General features: G+C 34.6%; 1 protein-coding gene across 3 annotated transcripts in view; it reads right to left on the bottom strand.

Moving 5' to 3' along the window:
- SEMA3C (semaphorin 3C) overlaps nt 1-15,225 on the bottom strand; it is a 208,708-nt gene that overhangs the window by 83,304 nt on the left and 110,179 nt on the right. For all 3 annotated transcript variants that reach the window (XM_072759820.1, XM_026006115.2, XM_072759819.1), the window contains exons 3-5: nt 10,593-10,753; nt 9,371-9,433; nt 614-733 (exon numbers count right to left, since the gene is read on the bottom strand). In XM_072759820.1, the coding sequence (XP_072615921.1) occupies nt 614-733; nt 9,371-9,433; nt 10,593-10,753 (344 nt within the window). The remainder of the gene's footprint in view (nt 1-613; nt 734-9,370; nt 9,434-10,592; nt 10,754-15,225) is intronic.

The raw sequence follows: 15,225 nt of genomic DNA, 5'->3' as shown, positions 1-15,225 counted from the left end.
TGTTCACAGAACCCCAAATCATTTTAACCAATGTAAGAATAAAGCTAGAAAAGCCCAGTGTAGACTAATGTTGGTTTAAAATGAAAGTATGATCTATTAATTATAGAAAGTTCTTTCCAGCAAAGTCACTTGGCATCCTGCTTTATCTATCCCTTTTATGTATCTTATCAAAGTTTACCAAATTTGAAAGTTAAATAAGAAATTACTTAAAATAACTTTAAGAGTTTATACTACAATATTCCATAATGTGAAGCAAACAGTATCAATACCTTCTTTTCTAAAAAATCATAAAATTACAACATTTTTCTTTCCTTTATCTTTTGCAGCCATTTTATTCATAGATATGAATATTCACTCATATGTTTATTCATATTTGTATATATGAATATTTATTCATATTTATATTCATATATCTATATATTTAGTTGAAAGCAAAAGTTACACTTTAAGTAACTTGGGTGACAGTAAGCAAATGTGATATATTTTAAGTTCAAAGGACTAGAAACTTTTTCATGACTATTGATGATGTTTCCAACTTTTTAGCCTCCAATAGAGTTTTAAGAAATCTTTGACAGTAACACCAAAACAAACGATGAAAAATGGTTACACTTACCTCTGATCTCCTCCCTCTATTCAAATAAGTACACACGGGGCTGAAAGCACCACTCCCACAGACATACAAGTGAGTTCGGTTGAAAGCCTGAATGACCCGGACGAAGTTCCCACAGCCATGCTAAAGGGACAGATGAAGACGTGGTTAGTAATATGATGACTTTTATTGCTGTTTCTAAGTAGAATGGTCATACCCCGCTATAAATTTTCCTTTCTGCTCTCACCTTTTTCTTGTTGTTAAGAGAGGACAAGAGAACAACATGGTTGGTTCTGCTGGTCTACTTCATGAAGAAGGTAGCTTAGAAATGAGTAAGTGGCATGTCTTTCTCAGAATTCAATATTTTCTACACTGTGTAAGTTTTTGCACTCTGAATATTTATGAGCTTACTCTTTATCTGAGAAAGTTGAGAAATGGGAAAGTACACCCAATTGTCTCCTTAAATTTTCCTCAAAATGTTACATGCACACATACACACACGTTATAGAAACATATTTGGAACGAAACTGTGCTTATACAACGTCAATGTCATCATTAGTACACAATGGCAAACATTATGGGCTTTTATTTTTATCTTATTTATTTTTTAAAAATATTTTATTTATTTATTCATGAGACACAGGCAGAGGGAGAAGCAGGCTCCTCTCAGGGAGCCACATGGGGGACTAGATACCCAGACCCTAGCATCAGGCCCTGAGCCGAAGGCAGACGCTCAACCACTGAGCCACCCAGGTGTCCCCAACACTATGGGCTTTTACAGCTGGTGAATAAACAGACTAAACAAATCCCAGCACTTGATACAATCATGACCTCTCTGACCTTCATCTCCAAAAAATACATTCTTCCCCAATTTTCTTTTTCACCTGCTTCTAGTCCCACTGTTGGAAAAGTTGTCATTTGTTCACTCAATGAAATGCAAAATAATCACTGTAATTATAAGTTGACTATGATCTTGCAGAAGTATGTAAACAGTCAGCATCAAAGGCAGATCTCTGTACCTGAATTAATCATTGCATGTTTGCTATCCCTCGCTGACTACAAATTAAGCAAGCCTGAGATTGTATGTTTTTTTTCTTTGGCCATTTTTGTCCCCAAAGAACATCATTAAAAATGATGCCATAGAGTTGCCTGGGTGGTTCAGTGGGTTATGTGTCTGACTTCAGCTCAGGTAATGGTCCCAGGGTCCTGGGCTCAAGCCCTGCATTGGACTCCCTACTCAGCAGGGAGTCTGTGTGTCCCTCTCCCTCTGCCCTTCCCCTTGCTTGTGCTCTCTCTCTCTTAAATAAATAAAATCTTAAAAAAAACCCACAAATTAAAATAATGTTATAAATTAAAGACAATTTTTAAAATAAATAAATATATTAAAAGGTAACTGATTTCCCATGGGTGGTCAGACAGCATATATTTCTTTTTTTTCTCTTTTAGGTACCATATTACTAATTTTTATAAGCACATTTAATATTTATGTTATCAGGAAAGTAAAACCAATAGCCAATTCTGTTAAAGTGGAAGTTAATTTTTTTTAGTAGAAGTCAAGTTTAATTTATAATCAATATTATTTTATATTCTCTCATAATTTTCTCCTTTTATATTATTACTTGCCAGCAAATACATGTTTATTTTTATCTGTAGAAATTTTATACATGTTTCTATTATGGATTTTATTATGAAGTAATCAATCATTAGCTCTGCTGTCAAAGAAATTAATCCTTACAGACGAGACTATACAGTTTATTTTTATTTCAAGACATCAAGAATTTTTGTTAAATATATAGTGTCGCTGTACCTTGACACCTGTTTATAGAGGTACCTGGAAACTGACTATGTAACTGCAAATGACAATGTGTTTCTCTGTAGAAAAAGAATAGATGAAGTACGGTGTTTATGTAATACGTCTATGTTAAAGGTATCTGTGAGCAATGAGACTTGGGTTTATTTTTTTCACATCCAAGTTTAGTCACTCTGGGATCCTGTATATACTATTTCCTCGTATAAGACAAGACTTCAATTCTATTAATAATAGATTATATGTTGTCTTGAGTTTTGCAGACAGTTTACTGTCATGAATGGTATTGATAAAAAGAAAGACATCACTAATGTGTTCTATATTTCAAATACAGATTATAATTGTTTCATGTATATGTTTCTGTCTCTCTCTACTTTCTATTTTCTATCTACTTATTATGGTCAACATTTGTTGAGAATTTATTATATGCTAGACTTTGGAATGATCATTTTATACCTTTAACCAGTTTAACTTCCCAGGAGGTTTGATTTCTTTCACCCTGATAGCTCACACTTATTGAATTTCCTTATGCCACGTGGGCACTTCACATTTGTTCATTTTTGTACAACTCAACTCTTTTTTTTTTTAACTCAACTCTTTTTAGAGAATAGAGCTTAGAGCTTTTTTTCAGTTAATTTGCTTGACATCACTGAGACAGAAAAAGTAAAAGAAACTTTCAAACACAAATGTCTCTAACATCGAATCTTGTACTTTTAAGCACTTTATAATTTGTCAATGAATGAGGAATCCATAGTTGGTGGAGGAGAGTTTTTATAATTTATTAATGTTTATATATCTCTTAATCCTTTGATATTAATTATTTTTAATCTTCAAAGGAATGGTCCAATTAAAGTATTAGTTCCATTTTAGTGATGAGGAAATTGAGCCCTAAAGAGGTTAAATGAAGTGTTCTAGCTTTAATAAGTTACTGAGCTGGGTCTTGAACCATGACTAACCTCCACCATCCAGGTATTCTAAAGAAAGGGGTGGATTAACCACGAGACAGATACCAGACTATCTGATGATGCCCAGTGTGCCCCTCCAACCTTCCTCACAGAGAAAAATACAAAGAATAAACAAATCAGTTAATTACTGAAAATAATTTTCTAGGTCTCTTCCATTTCTATAGTTTTTATCCACATTATTTCTGATTTTCACCATAGCAATCATATAAATGCTATGCAGCAAATATTTACTAAACGCGTTCTATGTAAACACTGCATCTGGTGCCAACAAAACTGAAATGAATAGGTTCAATTTATCCTTTTAAGCAAGGAAGCCATAATACATGAGGCTCTTTTGATGCTATAATAGAGTTATATTTTTCAAAAATATGCTGTAGGAGGAGAGAAGAGAGAATGAATAACGACGACCTGGGTGTAAGGGCTTGAAAGGGGGTGTCATTTGAGCTGGAACTTGAAGAATAAGCTAGATACTTTGACAAGCAAAAGAGTAAGCAAAGAGCAGGGCTTTCTGACAGAAAAAAAAAAAAAAAAAAGCATGAACAAAATTATGGAGGCATGACAGAGCAGGATTTACTTGGGAAGTGGTGCCTAGAGGGGATAGTGAATTCCTATGTGATGAAACCAGAGAGGCAATTAGAGTTGGTCTGTCATCATGCCATAGTCTTCAGATGGGCAGTAGACAGTGGATTTAAGTGTACAAATCTCAAAGCCAACTGACCTAGGTTCAATCTCTATTTTTACCTTTCAGTAGCTGTTTGAACTTGGAACATTTACTTAGCCTCTCTGTGCTTCAATCTTTTAATCTGTAAAATGGTGATGATAACATTTGTTGTGGGCAATATACTAATAAGGCACTTGAAATAGTGTCTGCACACGATAAATACCCACAGTGTCAGATATTGGATGCTTCCATATGTAGTTTTTATTTTAAGTATCAGAAAAAACCTGGTGTCCTGAACAGAGCTTAGTTCAGGTCCTGACCATAGCAATCATATAAATGCTATGAGTCAGACATCTATGACAGGCTTGGAGAATGAACCTTCAATGAAGTACAATCCCGTGAATGCTTTTTTTTTTTTTTTTTTTTTTTTACTTTGTTTTATTGTTTACTTCTTTTTCAAAACTTCTTCCTGGTACAAAGCTAAATGAAAAATCAGGCTGTTAATATTATGCAGAATATAATACCATTTTATTTATATTCCTATAACCCTCAAAAAATACAGTGCTGCAAAAATATACGCACAATTTTTAAGTGATTATATTTAGGTAGTGGAATTTATTGTATTGACTTAATAGTACGATACCATATACTATATGCTATGTACTCTTCTAAGCTCTCTTCCATATTAATCCATGAATCCTCATAACAACCCAATATGGTAGGTACTATGAGAATACCCATCATGTAGACAAGAATACTGAGGCACAGAGAGGTAAGTCCCTAGGGTCAAAGAGCTAAGAAGAGATGGTTTTCTATTGCTTTTTACAAGCTTTTCTAGGTCTTCAAAGATTTCTGTACTGAACATGTACTTGTTATATAATTTTAACATAAATGTTTTTGAAAATATATCCTGGAGCACAGATGCATAAGGCTATAAAAATATTGACTTTTCATGGCCCCTACTAAGCAATGGGGAAAAAAGTCCCTCTTATTCTTTTCTTCTTGGCCTATACTTTATCGGTGTGGGCAATAAATCAAGGTATTTTGATAAATGTATTTCTAAAGAAAATATATTTTCCAGTAGTTTGGGATCCTTTGGTCACATAAATAGGGAAACTGATATTCCTCAATTAATAAATAAAGTTTGACATTGTGTTCATGTAATGCACATGTCTAAATATATGTAATCCTGCTTAATTTTCCAACAATCTCTTACAGTATTTACTTAGTGCGTTAATTATGTCCTATCTCATTGGATATGTTTGACAGCATGTGCTACTGTTTAAGCTCAATTTATTTAGAGTATGAATAAAATATCAACATTTAGAAATAAATTGAGCATGTAGTAATGTGAATTCATAGGGGTAGAGAGGGAAATGGGAGGCAGGTTATAGTCTCTTTAGGCAGAAAATTAGCTATATTCCCACCATGATCATGTATTTTCTTTATAAACATTTGCTTATTATGATATTATGACATATGATTACTGGGATCAAATTTTAGCTTACATTGATTATTTTCTAATACTTAAGTGTTATTTTTTTCTAACTTTCTTAATTAAAATTTGGTATGTTAAAAATCCAAAGGACTAAGAGATGCTTGCGTCCATGCTGTATATTTTCTTTTAGTTGCTTACTGCAGTATGGACATTAATTGTCACTAGTTTATGTTTTTCTGAAGTAGATGATTAATATAATATAAAATCAAAATATTTTAATTTAACCAAAATGAACTTCTAAAATATGTGCATAATGAATTTACTACAAATATCAACTTGAAGGCATTAATAAACTCACCATCCACCGTGTCCTACCCCCAACTTCTGACAATCACTTGGAGCAGATTCCCATGCTTGCTTTGAATTTTTTCAGATCTTGTTTAACTTTATTAAGAGCCTAGATACAGATCTGAGCACAAAGAATAATGATACTACACTGTATTTCCAAATAGTAAGGTGAGAGTTGCAGTGACACAGTGCAACATTGTGCCAGAGTGTTTCAGGTGTACACAGAGGGATAGCTAGCTCAGTCCTGGGTGGGCAGACATGACTTTCCAGAGAAGTGACATCTGCACTGTAACTTGAGAGGATGAGTAGATGACTGCCAGGCTTAAAAGATGGGAAGATAATTGAATAAGAAGGGAATCACGTGTACTTTGTGTCAAAGGCTGAGAAAGGAAGAGTATAATTTACTTGAATTTCAGTATCACTGAAATGAAATAAAGAAAAAGATTAACATAGACCTAAAGTGTTGCCAACAAATCTATCAAACCTTTCCTAAATATCCCAGCTGCAGTGTTTTTTTTTTTTGTTGTTGTTGTTGTTGTTGTTGTTGTTTGTCTTTTGTGTATATCCTTAGAATTTACCAAATTCTTCCCAGTGAGAAGGCATGTTTTATGTAAGACAGACAGCGGTCTCTCACCCCTCTGCTAGCAAGGTGGCTTTAGTAAGTTCCTCATTCTCTTAGTGATTGGTTTCTTTATCATAAAACTGTGAATGGTGACAATAATGTCCATCTTACTGGATTATTGTGAGGATTAAAAGAAAGACTTAGAACAGTGCCTGGCCCATTCCATTAAATGTCCGCCATTATTATTTGATAGTCATTGCATATATGTCTCATCATTTCTAGTATATTGCAAAAACTCTTAAAGATAGAGACTCCATCTTATTCATCTTTGGTTCCTTCACAATAGCTAACTGATTTGTACACATTAAAATTCCTCTGTTTTTAAATAAAATATTAAGTATTAGATGATATTTATTCTAACAGAATTAAGAGATGCTTAAATGTTTAGTTTCATTAAGGAATGTAATAAAAATATGCTGTTCTGTAGAGTTTCTAAAGTCTATTTTGGATCCTTTTTCTGCTGCTGGTCTTTTCCTGTAGCCTGATTAAGGGACACTTCTCTGGAAGTATTGGAAGTACTTCTTCAAATGTATTTGTCAGACATTCTCTTCTCCTGTATAGACAGAACATGTATTCGGAAGAGTTAGTTTGATTATTTCCCAGGATCCAACACTGTTGGTTGTACTAGAACAGAATGTTCCAGCAGTTACTTCTATTATGTATACTAATTGGCTGCATAGCAGAATTTAAAGGTATCCATGGATGATATTACAGCATGATAAAACTATGGGAAAATGTAAGCATGTATTGAAGATTTCATCTAATGACTCTTAATTATAAGAAAGCAAATGAGTGCAGTTGTTTTTTGCCAAAGGGAGAAAGATATCAAATGACTTGGCCAAGATTCTTCTGAAAATCAACACCAGTCTTTGGAAAGAGAATGTATGATGGTATCTAAATCCTACATATTCTACCTGTGACAGTTCCTATGAATGGGAAATGAAAATCTTTTTGAACAAAGAGGACAACAAAATCCAGTAATTATAGCCACAGGATATTCTTGTGGCAAAAGGCAAGACTATAATAGGATATCCATCAGTGGGACAAATCTCTACATTAGAGAATGAAAGAAAACATTTAAATTCATGCACACTTACTGAAATAATAGCTTCATGGGACAAAAAAAAAAAAAAAAAAAGACTTCCCTACAACATTATACTTTCTACTATTTGTCCCTTAGAAGACAAGCATACTGCATTCTTTTGAGTGTTTCTTACACAGTTTTCTGGATGTTTTTCCTATAGACTTTGTAAGGCTCAGCAGATCACGTGGGGAGCAAATATGCCTCTGAAAGCTCCTTCTGCCAATTTTAAAATTTCTCTTAAACGGTGAATTTTAAGACTGAAAACATGAGACCCAGAGCTGAGTCACTCCTGGTGAACTCTCAACAACACCCTCTGGGGGACCCAGAGATAGTACACGCCAGTCTTCCAGGGCCCTGTGTTGCATCAGACCTTTTCTGAACCTCATACCTGGACAGTGAAGAGTCAATGAAAACAAGTTTAAATTCCACAGTTCCTCTTTCCACAAAGATTAGTCTTTTCCTTGAACCTCCGTGATGAATTTCTGAAACTCTCACTATCAAAGCTCAGTGCATAGCCTTGGACCCTGAAATCAGCATTTCTTACCTCTACACTTACAATGAGTGTTTAGTCAACATTTTTTATGTGAAGTCAAAGCTGTTATTTCTTATGACCTCAGATATGGTTGTGTGTATGTGTGTGTACAAAGGCTAGTTTTTCTGCCCAACCACCATATTTCAACTTCATTATCTGCATAAGCACATATTTCCATGCTCATTTGATTAATGTTGAATTTTCCAGCAGGGTCATAAAGTTGAGGAGAGTCAAACTGTCTATTTTGGTGTACATTACCTCTGTAGCAGTAAACACTACGCCAGACACAGAATAGGGCCTCAATCAATACTGGTTGAATGAATGACTAAACAAGTGAATAAATGGGGACACCTGGGTTGCTCAGTGGTTAAGCATCTGCCTCTGGCTCAAGGAGTGATCCTAGAGTCCCCGGATCAAGTCCCACATCAGGCTCCCCATGGGGAGCCTGCTTCTCCCTCTGCCTATGTCTCTGCCTCTCTCTCTTTAGCTCTCATGAATAAAATAAATAAAGTCTTTTTTTAAAAAAGTGAATAAGTGCATAATAAAACTTCTTCCTCAAATTATTTGTGTAAGAATGGGTAACTCTGATATATGGTCCCATTATGACATTTTTCACAATTTGAGACAAGAAGTTGAAATGACATAAATGCTTCATTATAAAATTAAATAATGTATACATTAAAGATCTGCTCCATGTCTTTGTTTTATAATATTTGAGAATAATTTCAAGTTTCAGCAAACTGTTTGCAGGAATCCATATAGATTTATTTCTTAATTCATTGTATGGAATTTTACCTAAGTATATACAATTTGTACAAATGTTGCCCACTGAACACTTATTGATATTCATATCTGCCTTGTTTTTTCTTTCTGTGGCTATTTTTAACTAACAAAGATACCGGTAATCATTGGTGATTTATGCCTCTGGAATGTGCTGGCTCACCAGTACCCTTTTGCCGAGATCTTTCTTTGGAAAACCCCACATGGTATCTGGGAGCTTCTCCAGACACTTGCATTATCATTATTTCAGTGGCCTGCTGAGAATTCCGCAGGTTGGATCCACTAGAACAGGGGTTATTACTGAAATCCATCATGAAAAATGTCAGAATGCAATAATGAAAGCAAGGCAAGAAATTTTTACCCAGTCAGGAATTCCTAAGTTACAGTGTTTAAGAGTTCCAATTTCTTTGCATTTACATTTTTTACCATGTGTCCAGCAGAGGATTAAAAATTCCAACACCCTTTGTCTTACTCTTGGCTGCACTCAAGATACATGGATTCAAAGACCAAATATTTAAGTTTTAGAGTTTTCTTAGGCACTCACTGTGGGATCTTTGCCAGCCATTTTGCACTCTTCGACTTTGATTGTAGATGCTGGCCAGAAAACCTGCTCAGAAAGGAAAATAAATGTTGCATAATCCAACTTATACATAGGACAGCTCAGTCCTCTTCATTTACTTGATGCTAACGCATTTCTTTAAGGCATTTCTGTATTTATATGTTAAGACATTTTTAGTTAAGAACTCAAATTCATAAAGATTTTACTACTTTATTGTAATTGTTTTTATTTCGCCCATCAATTTTTTCATTAATAGAAGTCTTTCAATTATATGTGCCTATTTCCCAATGACATAACATTAAAATGAAGTCATTAATGTATACTTTAAAATGTATATTTCCAAAAAAAAATAAAATGTATATTTCCCTCCTTTAATAGTATACTTTTCTCAACTGCTTACACCACAATGAATTTACATTTATATTGCTATTTGGTTTAATATTGTTTCTGGTAAACTACATAGCCAGACTGGTAGATTTACTTAAAACACACCCCTACGTACTTCAACAACTAAAATAACTTGGATTGAATCCAAGAGATTCCCATCTCAGAAATACTCAGCTAGTGTTCTAAGTCGCTGTAGCCTTAGGTCAAGTCTGATGGTGACGATTATTTTTTTTTTAATTGTCAGCCCACTGACCCTTGTTAAGATAATAAATTTAGAAGTCTCCTTGTTGTAATGAACTTATAATCAATTTACTTTTATTTCTTTACTACAGTGAAGATCAATTTATTTCCTTCTTGTGAAATAGAATGAAAAATGTAGGTCACACTTGTTCACAAACCAGTGCATTTAATAACTGTGTTGCTTTTAAAGCCTTCTTGGATTACATGCAGATGACAAGATAGATCTTCCTTTCGTCTGCTCATTTTTTCAGGCTATACTGTATGGTTCTTTCTGTCTGTCTCTCCCTCTCCCTGTACATACACACACACATACTTGTATGCAAACACATACACAGGAAGTATTTTCTCATGTAGTTTCAGGTTTTAAAATGTTCAAATCTATGAAGCTAGACAGTGAGAATTGAACTGATTATATTTTCAGTACATGAAATAAGTATGAACTTCCAGTTATTTATTGACACACAGCCAGCATTTTCTATAGTTCTAGAGGAATATATAATTTTTTAATCGTATTTGAAATTTTTAAAGAGAAAGGCATCTAACAAAGTCAACATGGCCCTCATGAAAATGACAAACTTACACTCAAAGGTTCTTGACTTATATTGTTAATATTCAAGGAAAGAATATGATCTTTGCTGCCCACATATATCCGGTCCTGATCTTCATCCATCAATAATATCCTGTAGTCCAAAGGGTGGTGGGACAGGCTGAAGTATTCAGAGGTCTTGGTTTCTCGGAGCTCTGAAATAGTGAACAGCACAATGGCAATAGAGTATCTTGGTTTCACGATTCTATTATCTTAATGAAAATTATTTTATAGAAATATTTACCCAAAAAGTTAAGATATAATTTTCCTCCTACAATAATACATTAATTTTAAAACAGAATTATGTTAGTAGTTATTTTTATTTATTGTCTCTATGTTGAAATAAAAGACAAATAAATCAATAAATCCAATGTTGAAGTTTGTAATACTATCTTATTGCAAAATTGTTCACATTTTGTACGAATCTCAACTCAGTTTTATCACTGGCTATCATCCCCTCAAAATGAAACTAGATCAACCAAAAAAATACAGTAAGTGAGCAGACTGGACAAAAAAACCCAAAAGCAATGACAATGTGATGTCTTCTTAGCTTCTCTCAATGTTTTATGATTGTAATTAATACATTCATCATTTTAGGATTGGTATTTTCCTACTTTAAATATGTACTTTACCTCCTTAACATAATTCTAACTAATTTGATCTTTTTTTTCTATAAATTACTTGAAAACAAATCTACTCTCTCCGTTACACCTCGTGCAGAAGGCAATGTTGTTTAAATGACAGTCTACCAATGTATATATCTAACAGTAGAGCACAAATATTCAGATGATCTGAATGTTTAGATTTTCAATATCTCAATGATCATGGTCTTTTGACTTATATTGTGTGTAAAATATGTGCCTGTACAGCTAAACTTTGAAGACAATGAATGCTCCATGACAATTAAAAGATAATAATCAGTATAGCAGATTCAATTTTCTTTCTAGTCAAAATGCTCTTTCATACAATTTATAACTTTCCATTCAAATGGTTCACTAATTCTTTATTCTTGGGATTATGATCTTAAAAGAGTGACAACTTTACAAAGGAGTTTGCTTTCACAGTTTACTGTTTCAATGATGAATTATTTCTGAATTTTAGACATTGAATCGCAAATGCACTTCTAGAAATTCTCATAGGCTGTGATATGACTTAACTCAAAATCTGAAATAATAAGAATTCTTACAGAAAGCCTTGAACTACATTCTGTGAGCTCTTGGGCCATGTGGAAACATAGAGAAGTCACAAATTTAACCTATTTCCCAGGCATATCAGTTCAGAATGTTTGGCATTATATTCTGTAAGCAGTTCTACATCTAGTCAATACACTGAAAATGTTATGGGAGTAGCAAAGTGATTATGAAGCCAGGCTGTGGCACCAAACTTCCTGTGACATTGAACAAGTTACTTAACCTCCTTGGGCTTTGATTTTCTCACTTGCATAAAAGCAACGATATCACCTCTACTCAGAGTTCCATGGAAATCAATTGAATTAATATATGTGAATATTTGAAATGAAGACAGAAAAAGCATTTAGTAAATTTTAATAATTATTACTGTTAGTATAGTATTATCAAATTTGAATTACTAGATACACATTTTCTTTTTCTTTTAATTTAAGGAACTAGATTCCTAAAATTACTAATGCATGATCATAAAACATAACAGTATGTTATGACATAACATGACAGTAAAGTGTAGGATTCTTTTTATGTGGAAGAAACCATTAAAAAGTAATAAAAATACTTCAGAAGAGTCAAGAAGCAAGTCATGAGAGAAGACAGGAACAAAAGACATCGAAAGATGATTTAAACAAGAGAATATATGACAGATCTGGAAATCGGAGACTTGGGATGTAGAGTGCTGCGTGGTACGTGAATCCAGTTAGAGGTTACTGAGCCTCAGTAGGCATCACAGACAGGTGATGACATTGGCAGCAGTGGTGTCACTGGCTGAGCAAGACAGAGGAAAGGGATGTCATTCAGGAAAAAAAGCGAGCCCCTGCCAGACTTCAGAGGTTACTGCTGAAATAGGGGAGGAAAAAAAAAGACCCAAGAGCTCAGAACATGAGAAAGAATATAGAATCCGGTAAATGCCAATCAAAGGTTGCAAAGACAAAGGCTGCTTTGATTTTGCCTAAAATTCAAGGTGTTATATAAAGCTTACTTTTCATCAGATGGAGGAGACTCAGGGTTGTATAGTTTTTCTATAAAAACATCAGGAGAAAGGTAAAGCTTGGGGGTGAAGAATAAAAGTTCAACACATACCTCTTCAATAAATAACTCTCCAGTGAAATACATACACTAGAAAAGTAAAATGTGACTGAGTTTGTGGCCTCCGGGGCCCCAACCACTGGGGTATGAATTCGAGCTTTGCCATTTCATTTCTATGTATTCTTGGCAGGTGCCTTTATCCCTCTGCACTCCAGTGGCCTCATGTGTAAAGTCAGAATAAGAATAACAGTGCCTACCTCATAGGGGGTGTTGTGAGGTTTAAATTGTTGATATACACCGAGTGCTTAAAAGAGTGTCTATCCTGTAGTGACAGGGGTAACATTGCTATGACTTGGGAAAAGACATCGAGCTTCAGCCATCAAGATAAGAACAATTCCTTACACATAGAGGGAAAAATCAGATTCCCTGATTTTAATTTATTACTATATTTAATAGTTCATTTTTTCACATGTAGAATGAACTCAAATTATTTGAAGAGGACAGTAAAATAATAAAATAAGTAGTTTTTTAAGGAAAATAATTTGTGTGGCAGATCATTTTAAAGTATGTGAGGCTGGAAAACTAAGAGATGAGAATATTCCAGATGTGATGCTGATAAAGACCTGATAGGCTAAAAAAATGGAAAGGAAGAGTTGATCTGCAGAATGCTTAAAATAAAGGATTTGGAACTGATTTCAGATGAAGTTGAGCTGGGGTAAAAGGAAGCTGAAAACTAAGAACAAGAGAAAGAACATGCCTTGACTAGTTTTGAGGGATTTGAAAGGGGAATTTCTTTGGTAGAGAGATTATGTGAGTGTTGACAGATTAAATTCTAATCAAAGCAGATATGTCCCCCAAACATGTAAAATTAGAATATGAATTTGCCACTGAAAATATCAAGTCTGCAGGTCGAGTTTTTCCAATTCCTCTCATGGGTTATGTTAGTCTTTAAGAGTCGACAGCTCTGAGGAAGCCCTAAGGAGAGTAATTCTAAAGTGAAAAGCAAGCACAGAGATGCACTGATTGTTTTATCCTAAAAGAGCAGCTCTGTGATTGAGACTGAAAGTGAATCGTGATGTATAGGCAACAGGGGGATGTGGTGGGAGTATAGAGTCGGAGTCAGACAGTCCTGAATTGAAATTCCAGCTTCATCACTTACTACATATATTATTTTAAGAAAGCTACCACAGTTTGCCCAGGGTTGATTTCCTCATGTATAGATCGGTGATGCCAACACAGAGCTCAAAGGATGTTGCACTAGCACACAGTAGAGGACCAGCGTGTGCTCCTTTCAGCAAGAGACACTGTTGACCTTCCATCTAAAAGAGAATTTTCCAGGGCACCTGGGTGGCTCAGTGGTTGAGCAGCTGCCTTCAGCTCAAGTTGTGATCCTGGGGTCCTGGGATCGAGTCCTGCATCAGGCTTCTTGCGGGGATCCTGCTGTGTCTGTGTCTCTGCCTCTCTCTGTGTGTCTCTCATGAATAAGTAAACAAAATTTTTTTTTAAAAAAAATCTAAATTAATAAAAGAATTGTCCTTTTGTTCCCTGTAGGCAGAACTGGTCCATACCTACCATAGTTGTCCCACCCACCCCTAGCTAGTGAGTGGTTTAAATGTGACATGTGATGAGTTCTGGTCAGTGAGATCTAAAGGGAAGCCTTTGCAAGGATATTGGAAGAGGTTTCTTCCATCTTAAAGACTACCACAAAAAAGGGGGTGATTTCTTTTTCTGCCTCTGGATATTGGTATGTGCAGCACTTGTAGCTTACCAAGAAGATTGCTGAGAATGGCAAGCAAAAATCTAGGAAAAAAAAAAAAAACCTGCCTAAAGAAATGATAAGCTCTGAAATAATGCTGGAACTGCTCTATCACTGTATTACTGTTATATATGATAAAAAAAAAAAAATCCACACTTTTTTTTTTTAGATACTTGATCTTTGCATTTCCTGCTGTTGAAACCCCTCCTAATTGCCACATCTAAGTATTCACAGCCCCTACCTGCCACCTTCTCATCCTATCATGGTTTGTTTCATTCCAGTATTTTTCCAGATAGCCTTTTTTCTTTTTCCCTTTTCTTCCAAATATCTACTGAAATAAAACCAAGAGTGGGATCTCAGCTGGGAAAACAGCTTCAACTGAATTTTACTCGCAATTAGCAAATAATGGCAGTTTTTATCTGTTTCATTAGAGAATAATCAATTTCTTGCATTAGTTCAAATACCAGAGGGGGCAATAACTGCATTAACTGGAGACCTTTCTGGTCCAAGGATTTTATCTATTTTTCTGAGCCATAAAGCTATCTTCAAATTTAATTACCTGCCTCCCATTGACAGTTGACAGCTGTTAACCAAGGAAGATTTACTTAGGAAGTGCCCTGTTAGAAACCTAGAAGCCAAGGTTATTTTGTTTAAATGC

This window comes from Vulpes vulpes, chromosome 5 (genome assembly GCF_048418805.1).
Source record: "Vulpes vulpes isolate BD-2025 chromosome 5, VulVul3, whole genome shotgun sequence".
Classification (NCBI taxonomy): domain Eukaryota; kingdom Metazoa; phylum Chordata; class Mammalia; order Carnivora; family Canidae; genus Vulpes; species Vulpes vulpes.
The sequence above is the reverse complement of the archived record's forward strand: the minus strand, read 5'-3'. Positions and strand labels throughout refer to the sequence as shown.